The 19,325-nt window shown below is 43.2% G+C and overlaps 1 protein-coding gene across 3 annotated transcripts; it reads right to left on the minus strand.

The window, feature by feature from the left end:
• Window positions 1–579: 579 nt before the first annotated feature.
• On the minus strand, window positions 580–15,820 carry TAGAP (T cell activation RhoGTPase activating protein). Of its 3 annotated transcripts, none has more exons than XM_080998448.1 (11): window positions 15,683–15,820; window positions 11,581–11,659; window positions 10,808–10,892; window positions 10,652–10,705; window positions 8,655–8,721; window positions 7,717–7,886; window positions 7,428–7,589; window positions 7,185–7,294; window positions 4,428–4,623; window positions 3,832–3,937; window positions 580–2,346 (listed from the first exon to the last, which is right to left on the minus strand). In XM_080998448.1, exons 2-11 carry the CDS (start codon window positions 11,598–11,600, stop codon window positions 1,061–1,063), a joined length of 2,256 nt encoding a protein of 751 aa, XP_080854574.1. In that variant the 5' UTR covers window positions 11,601–11,659; window positions 15,683–15,820; the 3' UTR covers window positions 580–1,060. The 3 variants fall into 3 exon arrangements, with proteins under 3 accessions (XP_080854574.1, XP_080854575.1, XP_080854573.1); XM_080998449.1 differs by lacking the exon at window positions 15,683–15,820 and adding an exon at window positions 13,601–13,618; XM_080998447.1 differs by lacking the exon at window positions 15,683–15,820 and having other exon boundaries at window positions 11,581–12,147.
• Between the last annotated feature and the right edge of the window lie 3,505 nt (window positions 15,821–19,325).

Here is a 19,325-nt window from a genome sequence, read left to right on the forward strand (position 1 = left end):
TAGCTGGAGTTCTAATCACCAGTTGAATCTGTATGCAAGTTGCCTATGGGAGTTCAGGATTCTTGAAAAAGGAGACTGAATGTAAAATTCAACTAAGCTTGATTCAGAGTACACCCATTAAAATTGATGAACATGACTAAGTTAGGTTCATTAACTACAATTGGTCTACTGTGAGTAAAACCTAGTTGAACACTACCCTGAATTATTCTCTGCTAGGTTTTGAAAAGCGGGATCTTGTTAGAATTTGAGGTGGGATAATGAAATTGGGAGGAGACAGCATTAAAAATTGGAAACTTTGGGGTTGGTGCCTTTTTGTTTTTAAATAATTTTCTGCACAGCACCCGGTTGTAATGGGTTCTTAGCTAACAGCAATAATGAAGGTAGCATATCTCTGTTGATCTAATCTCCATTGTGCTCAAGCATCTGACAGGCTACATTAAGAGACAGAATAGTGACCTGGATGAACATTTATTCAGAAAGGCAAATCTTCAGATCCATTGAACTAGCAGAAAAGATATTGCAGATGAGGGTATTTGCTTGGATTTTTAGTGATAACCTAAAGAAACAGAAAGCAGATCCTGCATTTTTAATTTTTATTTTTGGCTGGGGACCATTTCATAAGACGGAGGTTTATTTCAGTTGGAAATAGCATATAAAGGGGAAGTGGTAGACACTAGGACACTTGAGTAATGCAAACCCAGACAAAGCAGCTCATTGTTCAGATGGTCTAGAGCATTTCCTACAGCAGTCTGGACTCCTGGCTATATTTAAGGGGTAAAGGAATGATCACACAATGTATAAGGAACAAGATGAATAAAACCACCAGTCCTCTTGTATAGCTTTAAAACCCACAGACACCAATAACAAGAGATATATCCATTATGTACAAGAGCTACACATTTACACATTTCAGGAAGAACAGTGTGTATTCCATATGACACTGAGAAGGCTACCTTTTCAAGGAAAGGTAGACATAGGTGAGCTTATATTAGATGCAGTTGAAAGACTTGCTTTTGTACCATGTGTACAGCAGATATTGTGTTGAAAGGGGACATATAAGTTAAACATAGGATTCCTTAGCGCACTGTATGTGGCCAAAGGCTGGCTGGCTGCATGGCTGTGTCAGGTATTCTTGTTTGTTCTTTTGATAAGACCCAGACATGGTCCTGAGGCGATAGACTTGAGGGGTTAGGGGCAAATTAGCTCGGGAATGTATTCCAATAACAAAGTCAACGGCTGGTGCCTTGTCCTTAGGATCACTGGTCACAGAGAGCCTGTCATTAAAAAAGTCCTTGTATACTTTGTTTGTAACCTCTTTATTGAGTCTCGGACGCTGAGGCTCAAAGTCTGGAGACAGCACAGTGGATCTCATATTTCGAACCGTTAAGCTACTGTATGAGGGAAGCCTAGCAGCTGAGCAGTTTCTGGTAGCCTCCTCATAAGACGGAGGATTTCCAGGATTCCTCTGGTCCACAAGCCGAAACACTTCATCTGCTGACATGAAACGAGACCTCGGTTGACCCCGCGAAGGTGCTGGGCTGTGGTCATCAGCACAAGTTGCGTGGACTATGCGGCAGGAAAGATGTCTCTCTTTCTTGGAGTCCTTCTTGAAACTGTCCCTCTGAAAGCCACCTATACCGCAGCTTTGGGTTTTCGCTAGCACCTTCTTGCGGGTTGCCACAGAAAACGACATGGAATGCCTCTTGAGCTCTCTGATGGAGGTGGTGTCACTTCCGCTGGAAGCCTTGGTAGAAAAAGACTGCGGCCGAGTTAAGGCGTTTTTCTGGGCGATGGAAGGCGACGTCAGTGGTGAGCTGGTGAAGACAGAACAATCAGAGACTGGAGAAGCACTGTCTAGCGAACTGCCAGAGGATGTTCTGGGCAATGAATTGTTTGACAATTCCGACAGCAGACTAGTTTTTATTGTCAGGTTGGATGGCTTCTTGTTCCTATAGAGGCCTGCAAGACGACGTTCTCCTGCCATTTCCTCTCTCAGGCCTTGGCACTTCAACCGCAGTTCCTCCTGCCGAATGACACTCTCCTCACTTCTGGCTAACTTCTGGCTTCTCATACAGCTTCCCTGGCAGCCCTTAGAAGAGAGCATGTCTGGCTCAGAGAACCTCCTATCCAGGTTGCCTATGGATTTTTTAAACCGGGTCACAGGAGAAGAGACAGGTGGAGTCTGGGCTCCTGGCTCTGGAGAGTACAGCTCTGTACCGCCGCACCTGTGTTCTGTCCCCCTGGCTTGTGGTAGATCGTTGGCCTGGAGTTCACTGGAATTGCATTCTTCCTCAAAATCTGTGCTGTCATAGGCAGAATCATGTTGGCGTCTAGCAGACAACGTGTCTGGAGGAGAGGAAGCAAATGTGAGCAAACTGGGGCAGGTCCAGTCTTTATAAATTAGCCAATTACCATTAGCAGCAACAAAAATGTATATATTGCATATAAATAGCAATGGAGGGGCGGGCGGGCTAAAACCTTCCAAACACAGTAGAAAGACAAATCTGGTTCTGCAATATGAAAGCCTATAATTTAAGGGTAGCCAAAGTGGTACCTTCCAGATGTTGATGGACTACAATTCTCATCACCCCCGACTATTGGCTATGTTGGTTGGGTCTGACAAACAACAACTGGAGGGCAGGGTACCCCTGAAATTTTTCTACTTCTAAAAGTGTCATGGACAAATGCCCACATTCCTCAATATTAAGAACAATATTTTTGAATTTACCAAAAATTGTAGTGTGCAATTCTACCAACCTAGGGAACTGGTGACTTTTATTTTTCATGTTTTTACCAAAATACACATGGTTTTTCTCCCCTCCATGCTCTGTCTAATATCTCTGATGATTAAAAATACTATATAAACATATACAGTAAAAAATTTTATCTTCAGAAATGAGAGGTCCTTCATCCTGGTTTCTCACATTCTAAATGCCAGAGAAATTCTATTGACGTTTCTGAGGTAAAACACAACTGCCTGCTATTAGGTCAACATACAGCCATCCTGAGATGCCATAGGGACACAGGAAACTGGCTCATACAGAGTCAGAATGCTGGCCCAGCTATCTCAATGTCATCAACACTGAGAGGCAGCAACTTTCCAGGGTTCTAGACAGGGAACATCCCCAGTTCCACCTGGAGATACTGGGAACTGAGCCTGGGATCTTCTGCGGGTGAAGCAGATACCTCATTTTGACCCTTCTCAAACTGCGTAAAAAGGAAGTGAGAACCAAAGACATTGACATTCCACATTTACCCAGGGTTCTTTCATATGTCCATTGATCCTGCAAAGCACCACTCAAGGCTGTACCTCTAGTTGAAGTTTCACGGGGCTTAATGAGGTCTTTTTGCCTACTCTTGTAGGAGAGCCACTTTAGTGGTAGGTTAATAGGATTAGACTCACATATGAGACTGTCAGAGGAAGAACCCGAGCTCAGTGGGAGAGCATTTGGTTTGCATGCAGAAGGGGCCCCAGACTCTACCCCCAGGTAGGGCTGGAAGAGACCCCTGACAGAACCCTGAAGAACCACTGTCACCGAGCTCAATGGACCACTGGTCTGACTAAGCAAAAGGCAGCTTCCTATGTTCCTTTTGAGATACATCTGCTTAACAGTTGGACAGGATCCAGCATTGTGGTTTGTTGGCTATCACTAACCACTTCCTCAGCAGTTTAGAACACGTCTAAATAAACCAACAATGAACAATTATATCAAGCTATCGGTGTGGCACTTTCAACGAAATCCTGGCACATTCAAGAGAAAACATTTCTCTGAATCGTGATTAGCCAAATCGTTAAAGAAGCCGGATGCAGATATAGAATATTATTAGTACCTGGCCTGTCCAGGGAATCATCAGGAGAGATGCTGAACAGTGAAGAGATTTCCTCCCCGAATATATCAAAGCAGTTATCAATCAGAAATTCCACCAGTGTCTTCACCTGTGCAAATCAAAGAAGGATATTTGTTAATCAGGCATTCGTCTCAACCAACAGTTATTTGTATAGTTCTTCACATTTAAGAATTCTGGAAGGGAAATTTGCAGGACATATATGGTGTAGTCCTGCAGATGGGATGGAAAGGAAATGCATGGCTAACCTGCCTTGCTTTCCCCACCTGTTTTGGCTCAGGGCCTTTGCCCATCACCACTGAAGCCTGCTGGAGATGCCTGAGAGAAGCCTGGAATCAGGTGGCAGGGTATAAATAATAAGATCATTGTTATTACTCTGAGGAGTGAGCTCCATAGTTTAACTATATGCTGCATGAAGCTAGGGTGGTCAATGGGGAAATAGCTGGACTATTGGTCCGATTCGCCATAAGTCAGCTTCCTGTGTTTCAATGTGTGTCATAGCAATGGCCTTTATTTTGGAAAATAAATAGCAAAAGATGAAAAGCGAACATGACGGGAACAGGAAGCAAAAGTAAGCCAACCTTATCTGTTAGCTTTTTCTGGGCTTCAAGTGGAAGGCTTTGGTCACGAACTGGAGTCAGCATGTTTGGCCCAACACAGATGGCAAGGTTGCTGGAATCCATTTTGTTGATGTCTGAGCTTTTGCTGATGTGGTGAAGCACGCAGAGCAAATGCTTGAGCAGAAGAAGGTTGGGTCTCGGGAGTTTGCTTGCAACCCTAAAGAAATGAACATATGAGAGGAAAAAGTCATCCTCAGAAACTTCTGCTTTTTTAAAACCATCAGATTCACCAGTATGAGTGATACTTCCGCTCAAATGTGGAAATGCTCACTTAAAGTGGTCTCTCAAAATTCCCATTCAAAAGTCCCCAGACTGCAGCTTTGTATGGTCGAAACTGGCTAACCACAAACTCCTGACCAGGCCCCAAACAGTGTAATTCCGATTTAAAACTATGGAGTTAAAAAAGCACCTGATTTGATATTTGTAACAATAATAAGCATGGTATGCACATTTTTAAAATAAACAAACAAATAAATAAATAAATAAAGATTGACATTTATTCCATGTAAGTCAGTTCTTAGCTATCACAGAGGGTTGGCTATTTTCCCTACAGGATTGAAAAGGTGACTGAAAATATGGTCACAGTTCATCCAGGGTTGAGCACATTTTATTCCTACTGACTTCAATGTGGCTTAAAAGTTCTCAGTATTTGAATGTATTTGTTTGTGGCATACCATTACTCACTCACTGTTTATTTTAGTAAAATGGTAACTGGATTGTAAGCTTTCAATACTTGTTATAACCGGATCCTAATCATGCTTACTCAGCAGTAAATCCTACTGAATTCAGTGGAGCTTGCTCGAAAGTAAATACACTTAGGACTACAATTTACGATGTTCCAAATTAGTGTGAGCTTTGTTTTTGCTGCGATAGTTGCTATTTCAAAGTGTGCAAAAACATTTATGAAAAATACTGTACGTTTCACTCTTTCGCCTCCGTCCTGCATCAAGCTGCAGTCGGTGAAGGGCTTCTTCACTGCTTCATCCTTGCCATTCAGGGATCACATTGAGATCATAGGGATCACATAGAGATGACATGTTTCACATTATCATTCAGATCTGGTGATGTGATCACTGTGACATGATGATACCTTCATGATGCCATGTAGCCATTCAGATTTGGCTGATACTTCATGAGGCAAACAAAGTCCTCATTCTGAATTGTAAAGGTAAAGGTAAAGGTACCCCTGCCCGTTCGGGCCAGTCTTGCCAGACTCTAGGGTTGTGCGCCCATCTCACTTAAGAGGCCGGGGGCCAGCGCTGTCCGCAGACACTTCCGGGTCATGTGGCCAGCGTGACAAGCTGCATCTGGCGAGCCAGCGCAGCACACGGAACGCCATTTACCTTCCTGCTGGTAAGCGGTCCCTATTTATCTACTTGCACCCGGAGGTGCTTTCGAACTGCTAGGTTGGCAGGCGCTGGGACCGAATGACGGGAGCGCACCCCACCGCGGGGATTCGAACCGCCGACCATGCGATCAGCAAGTCCTAGGCGCTGAGGTTTTACCCACAGCGCCACCTGCGTCCCTGAATTGTAGGAAATTGTAGGAAAGAGTAAATACAACCCCATTGCCTAGGCCAGAGGTTTTCAAACTTTTTGAGTTGGCTCCCTTGACCGACTACATTTTTTTCCTGCAGCATTCCTGTGGGGCTCAAGAGCCCAGTTATGTCACCTCTTGCCTGCAGAGCTGGCAGCCTCACACCCTATTTCAAATACCCTCCCTTGTGGAGTGTTCCCTCAGCTTCCTCTCCTCTCTCCTTGGGAGTCGTCTGGGCAACCGCAGCTGCCACCCCCGGTCTTTGAGCTGCCCCCCCCGCCCCAAAGAGAGGCACCTCCTCACACTGCCCCACAGGGGCCTGGGAAGCACCCCCTGGCCAGCCCCAGAAGCACCAATTGCCTGTGGAGCTTGTAGCCAGAGCTGTTGCAACAAACAGCTGTGCAAGCCCTTGGGAGGCAGAGATGTGAGAGGGCATCAGAGGAGGGAGGGATGGAAAGAGGGACAGAGGCCAGTGTTTCCCGCTGCACCACTGGCCATCATTCAAGGCACCCCAGGGTTCCATGGCACACTGGTTGAACAACCACTGGCCTAGGCGACTGAATTAACATTTTCTGTCTTGACATACCAATTGCCTTGGCAGTGGGAATACATAACTTTCTACCACATTTGCACTCTTAGGACCACTTTCACACCCTTTTGAACTAGAGAAGAAAAATTATTGAAAGCAAGGTCACGGTTTGGGAGAGAAAACCCTCAAACCTTCCCTTGTTGTTGACTGCACAAATTGTAGTTTCACCATATATAGGTTTATTCTTAAGTAAGTTCCCACTAAGTTTATATGATTACAAGCCTTAGGATGCAATCTGACCCATACTTATTGGAGAATAAGCCCAGCTTCAGAGAGACTTATTTCTGAGCAAACATACTTAGAATCACTCTTAGACTGCATTCCTAAGCATGATTACCATTGATATCGACCAGTTTCACAAATAAGCATGTTCAGGTGTACTTTCAATAAGAATCATGAGGAATCATTGAGGTGATCTTAACAGCCACCTAAATGATTCCTTAAACCATTACCAGATTCCTTAAACCATTACCAGAATAAATATGAGCTGAGATAAATGCTGTAGGAGCTGAGATAAAAGCTGTTTAGGATCAGGATCCCACTGCATTGCAAGGCACAGCAATAAGAGACTTTCTGAAGGAGGATCAGCTTACTCTTTCATTGCTTCAGTCCTTTTGTGGTGGGTCATCTTCTCCAGTGCCATCATCCACTCATCATAAAGCTCAGAGAGCAGCAGTTTATGGGGAATGTTTCGAAGGAAGTCCTGAAAGATAATGAGCCTCATTTTAACACGGAGGAAACATGTTTTGCTATAGTGTAACAGTAAGTATTGGTGCCTTTTCCAAGAGTTGGGGTAATGAAACAAATTGTTACAGCAAGAAACCAAGCAAATATACCTTTAAAACCACTGCTAACAGATGAACAGGTTTATCTTCAAAATCAACTTTCCCTCCAAAGTTTAACTCTTCTTTCAGCTCCTTGCGGGCCTTTTCGTTGGCAGCTTTCCGGAATATTCCTTCTGTTAAAGGCCCTTCCAAGAAGAGCATTGTAAGGATATCCTATGTACGCAAAAGAACAAGAACAAAAGAAAGGCTGCTTGTCATCTCATTAGGAACAGCCGCAGAGAACCCAACAAAGTCATTGTAACACAACTGTTTACCTGGAATATGTATACGCTTTGCTTACCTGTATTGGCTTGGGCAGCATATCATCTTCACTGCAGACAATCGACAATGGCTGATCAAACAGAGGATGTTTCAGGTCAGATTCCAGATTCCCCAGAGTCTCTGATCCAGTGGTGGTTCTTCTCAGCATAAATGGCCAAGATATTACTTTCTTTCTCTTCTTATTACTATCTGTTGGAGAGAAGAAAAAGGAACAAGAAAAATGAGTAACATTAGATACATGGGTGAATGACATATTACTGCTAAATTGTATAAAGAGACGTAAAACGCCCATGGAAGAAAGAGAAGCCATGAAGTATAGGCGATTAATGGTGCAATCCTATGTGTGCCTGTTCAGAGGTGAGCCCCATTAGATTCAATGGGCCTGACTCCCAGCTAAGTGAGTATATGATGTGCAGCCTAAAATGTAAAACGAACAGACAAGGAGAAAGAGGGCATTGGCTCATAGAGCTTCATGAGGGGAACAGAGGCCTCCTAGCAACTCTCAGTATCCTGAAAGTGGTATAACAGTGCTTCAAATGTACAGTGCAGATGCAGCATAACTAAGGTGGAAGACTTAGTCTGTAGCCCCTTTGCTTTGGCTTTACAATGGTCTTCCAGCCAAACTCGTTGCCTACTATTAGAAACCTCAGTTCTATGCAGGGCTGCCACCAGGGGGCAATTTAGAAAGCTGATGCTGATTGTAATCCCAGTCTTAAACGTGGGGGCGTGCCAGGCTGCTGCTGTTCCATCGCACAGAATGGCCCCAGGAGGAAGAAACAAAATATAACCTCTGAAAAGACAAATCCTAATATCTGCTGCTACTGCACAGTGGAGCAAAGGAAATGTTTCAGCACTTGATTGCACTTGTATAGTAAAATTAAGGAGCATAGTTATGGCATGGCAGAATGACTCATTTTCATGCTTATCAAAGGGCACCATTTCCCTGTTAAAACGCACCAGTCAGATGACACAGTCCGTCTTCAGTGTCACATGGCATGAACAAGTGGCATTTCTTGATGTCAGCCTGGAATAAACAATAATCAGTAAGAAAGAAAGTCACTTCAATGGTTTATTTAGTTAGCATATCCACGTAGCTCACTGCCATAATATGTCTGTGCAATGTCTCTTCCCCCAAATGGAAAGCAAACTTCCTTCAATTTGTCTCACAACTTCTGCCTGGCACTTGGGAGGGGATAAGCAAACAGTCCATATTGGCAACAGTAGGGCTGGAAGTTACATGGACTGGCATGTGCAATCCCAGGATGCTAGGTTCCCTGGTGTAGCTCTTATCAATTTTTATAGAAAACAATAATAGAGTGAACTATGGGATGAGTTGGGCACAAGTTGCTTTCTCAGATACCTTTCTTCCCTATCACCCCCCCTCAGCTTTTGTAACTGAGCAACTGAGTTTCGAAAACAGCTTGCAATTTGGCATGGGGGTTATTGGCTCACAGAAAAAGTCAACAATCCCAGAGGGAGTAGTGCAAGCTTCTTCTGTGAACCTAAGCAGGTCTTTGGATCATAGCCATAGACCCAAGTAAGGCTCTAACTGCACATCATAGGACAGTGTCTCATTGAAATTGATGGAGCTTTAAAGTGAAATATGTTTAGGCTTCAGTATTATGGTCATACAGGCTTCAGCTTTACAGCTCAATTCAAAACATCTTTACTTTAGCAAAGTCTCATGTCCTTTTCGGGTCTTTTTCCTCCTACAACTACAACTACATGGGGGGTGGGAATGGGAGAACAGGGCCCTGGTGGCTGCTGCCTGGTCTTTGCTGGCCCTGTACCCTTCCATTCAGACATTACAGGGACAAGGTCTGAAGCAGGGAACCTGCTGTACAAATGTATTTATTTTATTTTCAAAACTTAGCAGCTGGTGTACCCCCCTCAAAAGATGTGCAACAGAATCAAGCAACAGACTCAAACTTGTTTACAATATACTTGCATTAAAAATACACCAACCCAAGCCATTAAATAATCATCTATAAAAGCATCATCAGCCCATAGAACAAGAACAAATTTTAATGACAAAATGCAAAAAACCATGGAAACAAAAATCAAGCAAAAGCAAAAAATCAAGCCTGGGTGAAATTTTTATTGAAAGCTGTGAAGTGCCGCCACTGATCTTATCTGAGAGCGAAAGGGGTTTCCAGAGTGTGTGGAGAATGCCTTTTGTCAAGTAACCACATACCAGATTTGTGACAGACGTGGCACCATCAGGAACAGGAAGGCATTCCCACCTGACCTTCATGCCCAGGCAATGTAGATATGAGATAAGGCATTTCATCAAATATCTTGGTCCCTAGCCATATCAGGCTGTATATATAAAAACAAGCACCGTGAACTTGGCTTGGTAGTGATCAGAGTTCTAAATCATATTGTGAGCCCACAATCGTACGGCGGGAACTTTGCCTCAGACCTCACACCCAATGTGTGAATGGGGCCCCTGCTGCTCCCTTCACACAACTGTAATTGGGCGAGCAGGCGAGAGCATCTGAAAAGAGCTATTTTTCATTTCAGTGGGATGTACATCCATATCAGTTAAGCATGTCATCCTAATTCACTCTAGAACAGACCACATAGAGCTGCTTGCAAGTTACCAGACTGTGGACTGCACTCAAGGCTCATGACTGAATTTCGACAAACACAATTTTAATGCAATAAGCATGAAGGCACAAGCTAAGGGCTACATGGCAACTCTGGGTATTTCAAAAGACAACAGTAATGGCAATAGCAACAATAGCAGTGTTTCTGTTCTGACTTCAATTAAGCATAGCAAAACCTTGACTGACTGCGATTTCATAGTGGCAGAGCTGTGTAGTACAATCCTGAGCAGCTTTGCTCAGAAGTAAGTCCCACTAAGTTCAATGGGGCATACTTCCTACGAAGCATGCTTAGGATTGTAGCCTGTAACGTAAAGACTCAGCAAAGAATTTGAAGCTGGTGTTTACCTCTGACTGGCATGCAATCAAAGTCTCCATATCACTCGCATTTATGGTTTTGGGCTGCAAATCAAAACAAAGGCAGGATATCGTGAAAATCCCATTCAGTTATGCGTAATAACATCTTCAGAGAGTAGATTAGTTGAAGGGGCAATAAAGACTCACTGTATTGCAGCTGCTTAGCACCTTCATCAGGATTTTGGTTAAGGAAGCTTTAACAATGTTTGCTCCTTTGAGTCCTTTTGTTTGCCTGTTTAGAATGAGGAGGCAAATATTAACAATATTTTATTCCCCCCTTCTGCAAACTCAAACTCAATACAAACAACAACAGTGAGCTGAAAGTGATTTGAGAGAGAGGCTTCCCTTCCTGTGACATGCACACACGTTAGTTTTCTCTCCTTGTCACCTCTGGTTTCTGAGAGTGTTTGACACAGTACAAAATCCGCAAAGTCTATTTTACCCAAGTGAAAAGTGGACTGAGTGTGCACACCACAAGTGGTAAGCTCTCTCTCAAACTGCCTTCAATCCTCTGAAAAGGCTTTGATTAGTCTCAAGCATCAGTTGTGAACTAAAAGGTGCTCCCACATACAAATATTCTCTCGACAACCTGACATAAAAGCATCATTACACTAGTGAAAACAACTCTTGATTCCACTCCATTCAAGCACTATGTACAGCATGCTGTAAAATATGTGGCAATGTGAAAAGATAATCTATAGTAGTAAGCTATGTGGATGCAGACAGTTGTAACCAGATGGATTACACCTGTCAATGTAAGAACACCCCTAACCTGCTTGATATTGGTGCTAAGTTTCATGTGCAATGCTAAACATCAAAAAGCCCCCATCAGCTGTACAGTTAAGAGGTACAGTTAAGTTGGGCAGTGGGTGCCTTGCCCTAAACATTTCTCTTAACAAAAATCCCAGCGAGCTACTTACAGTGAACTTTTAACAGACATTCATCTTCTAGACTCACCAGAGAATGGTATCTGGACAGAGTTCTTTCAACTCGAGTGAACTGCAGACAGAAAGGGAACCAGCATGACGCTCTCCTCCTCCTCAGACTAATTTGCCAGAGAGAGATGCAGAGACACACACAGAGCCCTTCCGTACCACGTGTGCTGCATGCAAAATGAGTTGTGGTGGAAAGGGGGGCAGGTGGAAAGTCACAAACGTAAGAGGCACAGGAAGGAGCATCACGGCTCAAAGGCAGAAGTCAGAGCTCCCCGGCAGATGCTCGCCAGTCCCCTTGGCTTCCTCTTTCCTTTTAGGGCAGCTGCAGTCTGGCTGTGTGTTTGGGTGTTTTATTTTTTCCTTCCTGAATAAAAATCCCCCCCAGTATTGTCACAGACGGAAAGGCAATGGAACGGATGAAGTGCCTCACAGGTGAACGTTCCACCTTACGACAGGAATCAGGTGGGATGTGTGAAGAAAAAGAAGTGGTGTTGTGTAGGCTGGCTCGAGGCCTTTTAAAGGGCATTCGGCAGTTTTCGGCACAAGAATCCTTCTTGGAGACCTTTCTTTCACTGCGTGCTCAACTCTTAAGATGTCAAATCTGACCTCAAATTAATAAACCACGTCTTTTTAAAAAGTTCCAAATCAAGGCAAGTAGGTCAGGGTCTGAGCCTTTACGATGGAGTTGGATAGAGCATAAGGGGAGAAAAATTGAGGGAGGAGGGTCAAAAAGCAGAAAGTTATCTATTAGTTATGCACATTTGTGCCTCAGATACTTCTATTAAGTTTGCTGACACTCCCATACATATTGTACTTGGCGGGGGGGGGGGATCAAATGAAATATCCATTAAAAAAGCAATGGACGAATGGTTAAGTACATGCATTTCCCAGAATGCTGCTTTTCCTCCACAAGGCCAGCACCATCTTCAGAGGGAAGCATCACAGATTTGGATACCTAGGGTTATACATGACTAACCCTTCTCTGGAGCAGCCAACATCCCAGGTTAAAAAGGGAGAGTTAAATTAAGCCTTGGCCCTTACGCAGCCTCACAAAACACCACACAACTCCACAAAGCCAGGAGACCAGCTGCAATACCCCCTCAACAAGAAATGGTGGCAGGCAGGCAGCGCCAGGTGGAGGAGGAAAAATAGTCACTAGTGGGGAAGCTGCCTTTGGAAGGAACAATGGGGTTTATTACAGCTGGCGGAGTGAGTTCACGCTCTCTGTGAAACAGCAGGTGCTGCCAAAACGGGTTTCATGCCTCATGGGAGCAGATCCTGGCAGGCCAAGAGGAACCAAGGCTGCAGTCCTTAAGCACATTTACTAAGGAGGGATTGACACTGCATTTTGTGGGGTTGCCAAACAAAACCCCCTCAGGATCATATTATAAATGGAGAGCCTGGCGTAACTCATTTTCAGACTGTTTTCACTGCAGTGGAAACCACTCTAAATTATTCCACCTTCCCTGTTCCCTGTTCCCTTCTTTAAGTTTTCTCATGATTGACTATCATGATAAAACTTAAAGAAGGCTCTAGTCACTAGTGTCTACAGCAGGGGTGGGAAATCTCAGGCCAGGGGTCAAATGGAGCCCTTCAGCGCTCTCCAGCAGGCCCTTGGAACTCACCACAGGCCATGTCTCTCCTTGGCTCTGCTTCACAACTTTTGTGTGTGTTTCTGCTGGGCTGGCATGTGTCCTTGAACTCTGATAATGCCTTTGGCTTGTCTGGGTGGACTGTAGAGAGGAGTGTCTGTGTAGGAACTAGCCTACTATACAAAGGTAAAATTTACGCTTGTTGCTCTGCACACTTTCGCCTCTGGCCCTGCTTACCCCTGGCATGTGGCCCTTGAGAGTTCACCTGGGATGGAATGCGGGCCTCTGGCGGAAAAAGGTTCCTTACCCAGCTCTACAGTGATGGCTCTAGATGTGGCATGCAACAAGGGAAAATGGAACAGGAAGCTTGAGGTGAGGTGGGACGAGCAGTTCTTAGTCACACATTTTAGCACCTTTCTCTCTCCATCTGACAGGGCAGCTCACAACCGAAGGAGTTAGGAGGGAGTTGGCAGCCAGTCACCAGGCTTAGTTGCCAGCACTGAAGCCGTTTCTTCTCAACTCACAGATAAGTCACACATTGCTGTTAGTGTGTGACATTATTAGCGATTTAGAATCTATAGCTTCGAACATGGGAAAAAATAAATGTGACCAGTTAAAACATGCATCAGGTGACCTGTTTTACCTCTGCAGTGTATCTTGACTTCAAGCTCATTGCAAAGGAAGATTCAAGCTGATCCAAGCAGTGCTTGGTATCACGACTGATCAGCCGGTCACTGATGACCCAACCAGAAACTCCAGGCCAGTCAAATCCCAGCAGGCCTTGAAGTCACCACCAATCAGCTGCTGACGTCAAGCCCCATTTTCAGCAGGGATTGGCTCTACTTGGGATCAAGCCCAGCAGGTCTTATATTGGACGCCAACTTTAATAGGCACTGAATATGAGCCCTGCTTGCCGAGGAACAAATAAGAGTGCATTTTAAGGTGACCAGTTCTTCCTTGACAACTGTGTCTTTACCTACATTACCTGGTGGGATATAAAATGGAAATGGCTTGGGGAAAACAGTCTCGTGGTGGTCTAAATTAGGACTCCTGTCCAGCCGAATTTGGCATGTGGGCCAGAGAATCCACACCGCTGAATTATGAGGTGGGGGTGGGAGCTCAAAAATATAAAGAATGAAACAGAGTGAACTGAAGGCATACCACTAATCTTATTTTTCCACTGCCATCAATATTTCCACAAACAAAAATACCAGAAAATTATGCCCCTCCAAAAGCTATCAAATCCGCTTAGAAAGCATGAAATTGCTTAGCAATGTAGAATGTTCACAAACTCCTTGCAAACTGGTTTCCAGAAGTCTTGAATGCATAAAATGCATTGACAGGTCTTTAATTCAGGGACATCTTATTAAAGTCGTTACTTATGCCTTGCTGAAAAAGTGGAAATTTAATTACCCCCCCGAAAGAGGACCAACTGAGGACAAAGTTGTGCATAGAACCTTTGTATGATAATTTCTATGTCCAGATGCAAATTTAGCAATAATATTTATTTATTGAGAGCATTTGTACCATACTCTTCAGCCTCAAAAGGCTCCCAGAGTGGCTTACCATCTAAAAAGTCCCCGTGCACACAAGAACAGAGGGAAGGGGGGGATTAAACTCAGGCACCATCTGGCACAGCTGAGGGGGTAGGAGATGCCTGATGGAGTTGGGCTTTCAGCAGTGCTGAGGCATTTTTAAAAATACATTGAATTTTCCATAAGGCTCACCATCGCCATCTAGTGTAACATTGTATATTGCATTTAAAACACACTTAAAACGTTTTAATTGGAGCTGTATAGCTGAGTCCCATAATAACAGACCTGTCTTACTGCTCAGTCTGATGTACAGCTGCCAGTTGTCGACAGACAGCTTCAAACCAACTGCTTCCCATTCTTAGACTTTAACAACTCTAATAACTGGATCTGGTCTAGGGAACCCTTTTCACTGAGAACTTTCCCTGTAAAACAGTACATATGGCCACCCCATATCTTGTGCTGAATTATTTATGCATAAACATCTTCTGCAACAACAAATAGTCTGTTCCTGTTACTGCGGCCAGGTTCGCACACAATGTTAAACCATACTTTAAAGCAGATTTTGGGCTTGCAAGGTTTACTTTCTTTGTTACTAGAACTTCGCAGTCTGCCAACTGGAGTCAGGTGTCAAAAACATACTTTCAGAATTAATTGAGAATTAATCAGTTCTGAGTACAGGAATACATTTTGAATCCCGGAACTGAGCTTTTACAATTTACAAAATTTACAAATTTTAATGAAAACTTAGCAAAAGAATAATAAAATAAAACCAGCAATTAAAAACTAAATAAATTAAAATGGCATTTTAAAATACATGCTGAATTTCATGTCTGGGTAGGCTTGCCTACACAAAAAAGTTTTTAGCAGGCACCAAACAAAGTGAAGTTCCAAACATTTCCCTCTTCCCCCAGCATAAGAAAAAGACCATACATTTGGTAAATTAAAAAGCGGTTTACTTACAAATTCTCCAAAGGTTGCACAGTAAAACTTGGTTTAGTTACCAAGTGGTGAAAGTTGCTAAATTATCGGTAGAGGAACTCAAAAGTGGCTTGTGAGAGACATGCTAGCTAGCTCAAAACCTCTTCACACACTCAGCTTCTCAGGTAGACTGAAGGGGAACAATAGGCTTGATTGCTCATTTCATCCCAAGGTAAGCTAAGCTTGGCAGGACAGCTTACTCTATTATATTAACCCCTTCATGTCTTAACTAGACTTAAACATGTTGGTTATATGAGGCTGGTTGTTCCACAGTTTCCTGAGCAATGCTATCAGTTTAGTGTGCTTGCAGTCTTCAACTTCAGACACACTTTTAAACTGCAATCCTAACCCCACTTACCCTGAGAGTAAGCCCCATTGAATTCAACAGGGCTTACTTCTGCACAGACGTGGCTAGGCTTGCACTGTTTGTCAATGTTATGAATAAGGAAAACTTGCAAACATAAATTGTTACACTCAGCAGAGAAAGTTTATTTTGAAGCCAGGGCAGCTAAGAGGTTCATGGGAATCAGGAAATAAGGAACCAAACTGCTATGCCCCCCCTTTTCCCCTCCCCTCAAGGAGCAGCATCTGTTTTCCTTCTTTTGTGAAACCCCAAATGGGAAAATCCCAACCATGGCAAACATTTGTCTGTTTCAATAGAGCTTTCAGCTGACGTGAGGCACCCCTGATGACCGTTGCAAATGGGAGTTGCATGGCAGCAAATGGCTGACAAATCTGTGCTTGTTTCAGTGTCATGCTAATGAGAAAACAGCAGAGCTTACCACAGAGCTGAGCGGACAAAAGGATGCTACTCAGCGATTGACACTTTAACCTCCCTCCCCCCTGCCCTATAATCTAGTAAAAGAACCCAGGTTCTGCGCTGGTGCCTCTGAATGTTCATATATAGAATGTATTCCAGCTTTGCCAGAGCTGGCAGCATAACCGTCTCCTGGGAAACAATAGCAACATTGACCAAATAAAGAGGGAGCAGTTATGTAAGCCCATGGACAGGCTGGTTGTCCTATTTGTCTTTCTCCACCTCTCCCTCCCGTAATATTTTGGATTGCAAAGAGCAGATTTATAGGACCACCTCTATTGCTTTCATTATGCTTAGCTTGTTCTCTCTCTCTCTCTCTCTCTCACACACACACACACACACACACACATTTTTGCAAAATCTGAAATAGGGATGGATAAACCTGTCAATTTCAGTTTCTCTGTGTTTTTTCATTTTTCCTGTCTTCAGTTCTCTACATTTCCACACCACTTTGCAAATTCACCCCCCCAAAAGTCCTCATGAAAATCCATCAGTGTTTCAGTGCAGATTTCTCCTAATAAATACATTTTTTGTATGCAGTTTTGTCTAATATAGACATTTTTGCAAAACAATTTCCTGTAATAGAATGCATTTTGTATGTTCTTTTCACTAATAGATGTGCTTCACTTTACACTGCTTATGCATTTTAGTACACATTACTTGGTTGGAGACCTGCACTGCATGATTCAGAGCAGTTTTGAAGGATGGCCGTGCGCTGGCTGACGTATTGTTTTGAAAAAATGTTAATTTGGTAGCTTCGCCTATATATAAGAGCTGAATTTCTCCTCCACAACCTACTCTGAAATGAATAGTATACATGGACTAACTCACATGGTGTAGGATGATTGTATACAATGTTTTCAGCAGCAAAACTGCATAATACACATGTGTCAGGCTATCTCCATACAATAAATACACCGAACAAACAAACAAAACTAGAGTGAGTCTAACATGTCACGTACATCTGGTGACTGAGTGGTGGTGAAGTCTAGACAGACCTGGCTTCTGATAAACCTGTGTTCCAGGCCTACCACTCCCTAGTTTCTCATTGGTTAGAACTGCTGCCCATCTGAAGGAGAGTTACATGAAAATGATGGTATATCACGCCAGTAAAATTGGCAAAAATGTATAAAACAGAACAAAAGAACTGTTCGAGGTGTAAAGAAGGGGAAGGTACATTTTATCATATGTGGTGGCATTGCAAGATTATCAAAAAATTTTGGGAAATGATATACAACAAACTGAAAAGAATGTTTAAAATAACATTTTTTAAAAAACCAGAAGCGTTTTTGTTAGGTATTTTAGGACAAGAGCTGCTGAAAGAAAAACGGACATTATTTATGTATGCTACAACAGCACCTAAAAAACAATGGCAAGAAAAATGGATGAACTATGCAGAGTTAGCAAAGTTAATGGACATACTGCAAGAAAAGGACAACAGGGACTTTTACAATATATTTGCAGAAACACCAAAAAAAATAAAAATGGACTCATTGGTAGGATTTAAATAAACATTTACAATTTTATTTACATAAAACAAGGAATATAACACTGTGATAACATAGCATTATATATAAACAGCAGAACATATCATTTGATCTAATAAACGAGAAATGGAAGCTGAGGGAAGTCAACGGGTGTGTGTGTGAAAAACTAATGTTTAGTATTGATATTGGATATTTGTTTTGAAAATGGAAAATCAATAAAACCTTTAACCAAAAAAAAAAAAAAAAAAAAAAAAAAGAACTGCGGCCCATCTATGGCAGGGGTGGGGAACCACTTTTGTCTGGTGGGCTGGATCAAGCAGTGGCCATCCCTCTGCAGGCTACTTTTGGCAGGTGGAGGGGTCTCCCTATCCACCCATCACCTGGCATCCTACAATGTGAGGTGGATCTAAGGTGGCTAGACAGCAGCCGAGCTTGCCTTTGGTGCTGAATTTAAACAGCGTCTGGTGCAAGCCCCATTGCAAAGGAACAACTGGGAACGTGAATCTGAGCTGTGCATTTGCAATTGTTCCTAGGCAGTGGGGCTTAGCATTTGGTGCTGTTCAACTTCAGCACCAAAGGCAAGTCCTGCTGCTTTTGGCAAGGATTGGCTCCAGTTGGGAGCTCTGAATGGGAGCTTCTGAGTGAAACCAGTTCCAGCAGGGTTTGCTGCTACAATTAACTTCACACTGCATTTACCTTAAGTAAGCCAACATGCCAGGGTTGTCATACACTACTTAACTATGACCCTCCACTGCCCACCCACCTGCAAAATGGGTGTAGCAACACTAGGTTCTCTTGGGTTTTAGAAGGGCTAGAAACGTCTTCATGTTATTATGATTATTTTTAAAATCGGCTGGAGTACCTGACACCTTTTCTTACAACTTTTCTTTGAACTCCAATCAATTTTAACGAAAGTGCTAGCTCTCATGGCTGTATTAATAGTGAGAAGACACAGAAGCAATGTAGACAGCTTCTCCTAAAGGCTTTGCAACCAAAGCAGTTTCAAAGGGACACTTTAGAATCCCCAGAGCAGTGAGAAAGTGGGGCGTATTCACTTCACTGAGCCCCTTCTCACCTTCTATTCCTTGTCCTCAGTATTCTATGAGTTACAGGAGTCCTCTGTAATTTATTACCAAAAGAAAACTGCTTTGGAAAACATACTGCCAATTGTGAAATTATCCCCAGTCTGTACAAAGTACAGTGGTACCTCGGGTTACATACGCTTCAGGTTACAGACGCTTCAGGTTACAGACTCCGCTAACCCAGAAATATTACCTCGGGTTAAGAACTTTGCTTCAGGATGAGAACAGAAATCGTGCTC

This window comes from Podarcis pityusensis (assembly GCF_964106645.2).
Source record: "Podarcis pityusensis genome assembly, chromosome: 3".
NCBI lineage: Eukaryota > Metazoa > Chordata > Lepidosauria > Squamata > Lacertidae > Podarcis > Podarcis pityusensis.

Bases quoted from the DNA above. Each gene is read 5' to 3' on its own strand.
- TAGAP (XM_080998448.1), bottom strand. From the start codon at position 11,600: ATGTCTGTTAAAAGTTCACT. The intron at 8,722-10,651 runs GTAAACACCAGC...TGTTTATTCCAG, and splicing joins TGATTGCATGCCAGTCAGAG to GCTGACATCAAGAAATGCCA. The intron at 4,624-7,184 runs GTAAGCTGATCC...TCATTTCTTTAG, and splicing joins AGGACTGAAGCAATGAAAGA to GGTTGCAAGCAAACTCCCGA.